Source organism: Sitophilus oryzae, unplaced genomic scaffold (assembly GCF_002938485.1).
Source record: "Sitophilus oryzae breed Bouriz unplaced genomic scaffold, Soryzae_2.0 scaffold_882_pilon_pilon, whole genome shotgun sequence".
Lineage (NCBI taxonomy): Eukaryota > Metazoa > Arthropoda > Insecta > Coleoptera > Curculionidae > Sitophilus > Sitophilus oryzae.
In genome coordinates, this window is record NW_022147508.1 from 61,173 (window position 1) to 63,083 (window position 1,911).

At 39.7% G+C, this 1,911-nt stretch overlaps 1 protein-coding gene across 1 annotated transcript in view; it reads left to right on the forward strand.

Annotated features, from left to right (window-relative positions):
* The first annotated feature begins 312 nt into the window (after nucleotides 1-312).
* The window catches only part of LOC115890564, a 5,702-nt gene continuing 4,103 nt past the window's right edge, over nucleotides 313-1,911 (forward strand). Inside the window, exon 1 of the mRNA XM_030910834.1 lies at nucleotides 313-385. Coding sequence (XP_030766694.1) covers nucleotides 313-385 — 73 coding nt within the window. The remainder of the gene's footprint in view (nucleotides 386-1,911) is intronic.

Consider the following 1,911-nt stretch of genomic DNA (forward strand, 5'->3'; position numbering starts at 1 on the left):
TGAAGTTTGGACCTTAAAAGCTGAACAAAAGCGAGCTTTGAATGCACTCGAAATGGACTATTTGAGACGCAGTCGGGAGTATCTAAACTGGACAGAGTTAGGAACGTGGAAATCAGAGCCAAAATGGATGCCACACACAGACAATAGTGGATAGAGTCGAACAGAGGGGCCTTAAGTGGTTTGGACACTTGCTACGCATGGAACACCAAAGATGGCCCTACCGTATCTACAGCTGGTCACCTCCTGGAAAAAGGAAAGAGGACAGCCTAGAAGATCTTGGAATGATGCACCCTGATGGCCATCAGAAGGGCAATGGAGGACCGTAACTTGGAAGAGGAAGATGTTCTTGATCGTAACAGGTGGCGGTTAGGCGTGGGGATGCGACGTTAGTTGCGACAACCCTGGAGTATATATATAATTGAAGGACTTGTTGTAATATCACGATTTGCTACAAATCCATAATTCCGAATTATTAGACTTTGCAGTTTTGAAAAAAATGTGTAAATTTAACTATTAATAAAATATAAATTTGAAGACGTTTTAGAGTTAGTTTACTTTAACTCGCTATAACTTTAAGTATTTATGTAACAAATTTGTTGGATAAAAGGCAATAAAAAACACAGTTACTAGTTAATAAAACTGATTTCTGGTTGAATGGCTTATAATGTTATTACAATAAGCCCTTTAACTATAAACCACAATAACATTGCTTTAGCATTTTCGACATATTTGGTTCCATCTTCACTAGTACCTTATTACTGTACCACGTTAGCTTGAGTACCAAGACACGAGAGTCAGAAATGTAGGGTAGGTTAGAAGGAAGATGAAGTGACCTAACAAGGCTGATCAGAGCCAATCATAGGCATTCAGAATCTTTCTGCAGCGTTGCAACAGCACTAGAAAGACCACAAAACAATAGGTGACCAACAAATCTCTAGAGTGGTGAAGAATTAAGTTAGCATGGAGTACTTATGGAGGAAACTCAATCATATTCAAATCTAGAATCCCAATCTATCTAAACAAGAAAACATTCGACCAATGTGTACTACCAGTCATGACCTAAGCATGCGAAACCTGGACACTTAACACGGACATCATAAGAAAACTGCAAGTCGCACAACGTTTACTGGAAGGAAATATGCTGGGAATAACCAAGATGTACCCTAAAGAATAGAGTGGATACGACAAAATACCCAGGTAATAGGATCAAATCCTTCAATTGGCAATAGGCAGGACATCTTGCCAGAAGAACGGATAAGAGATGAACCACAAAAATTACAGCATGGTACTCACGAGTAATTAAGAGACCTAGAAGAAGACCGAACATGAGATGGGACCATGATATTAGGAAATTAGCAGGGATAACTTGGGCTCTCATAGACAATAGACAACAATGGGCCCAACTACAAACAGAGTATGTAAGGGAGGCTCGAGGGGTGTCTCACTATTGGAATTACATGTACATTTTCTTGGCAGTCGCTGGCAGTCGCTGGCAGTCATTTGCAGTCTTATGGCAATCTTATGGCAGTCGCCTATAATAATTACATGGCAGTCATAGGCAGTCTTCTTCACAGTCATTGGCAGTCGCTTAGCAGTGGAAGGATATTTTGGCAGTACGTGTACATTTTTTACCCGAGTGAGACACCCCTCGGGGAGGCTACACCATAATTAGAAATGGTTGAATAAGCTGAAAATTATGATATTTCCACGAAAGATAGATCTCGATGTCTTCAGATGCAAATGGAAATTTAAGCATTGTAACTAGGATGGTTTTCTCATTATGCATGAATATAAAAATAGTTCCTTGATCTTCTTATTCAAAGCATCTCAATAATCAATACGAGAAACTTCTGTTTCAGTTAGTTACAAGTTCAACCGCACATAAAGCATTCCTTTAACCTGAACTGCCGG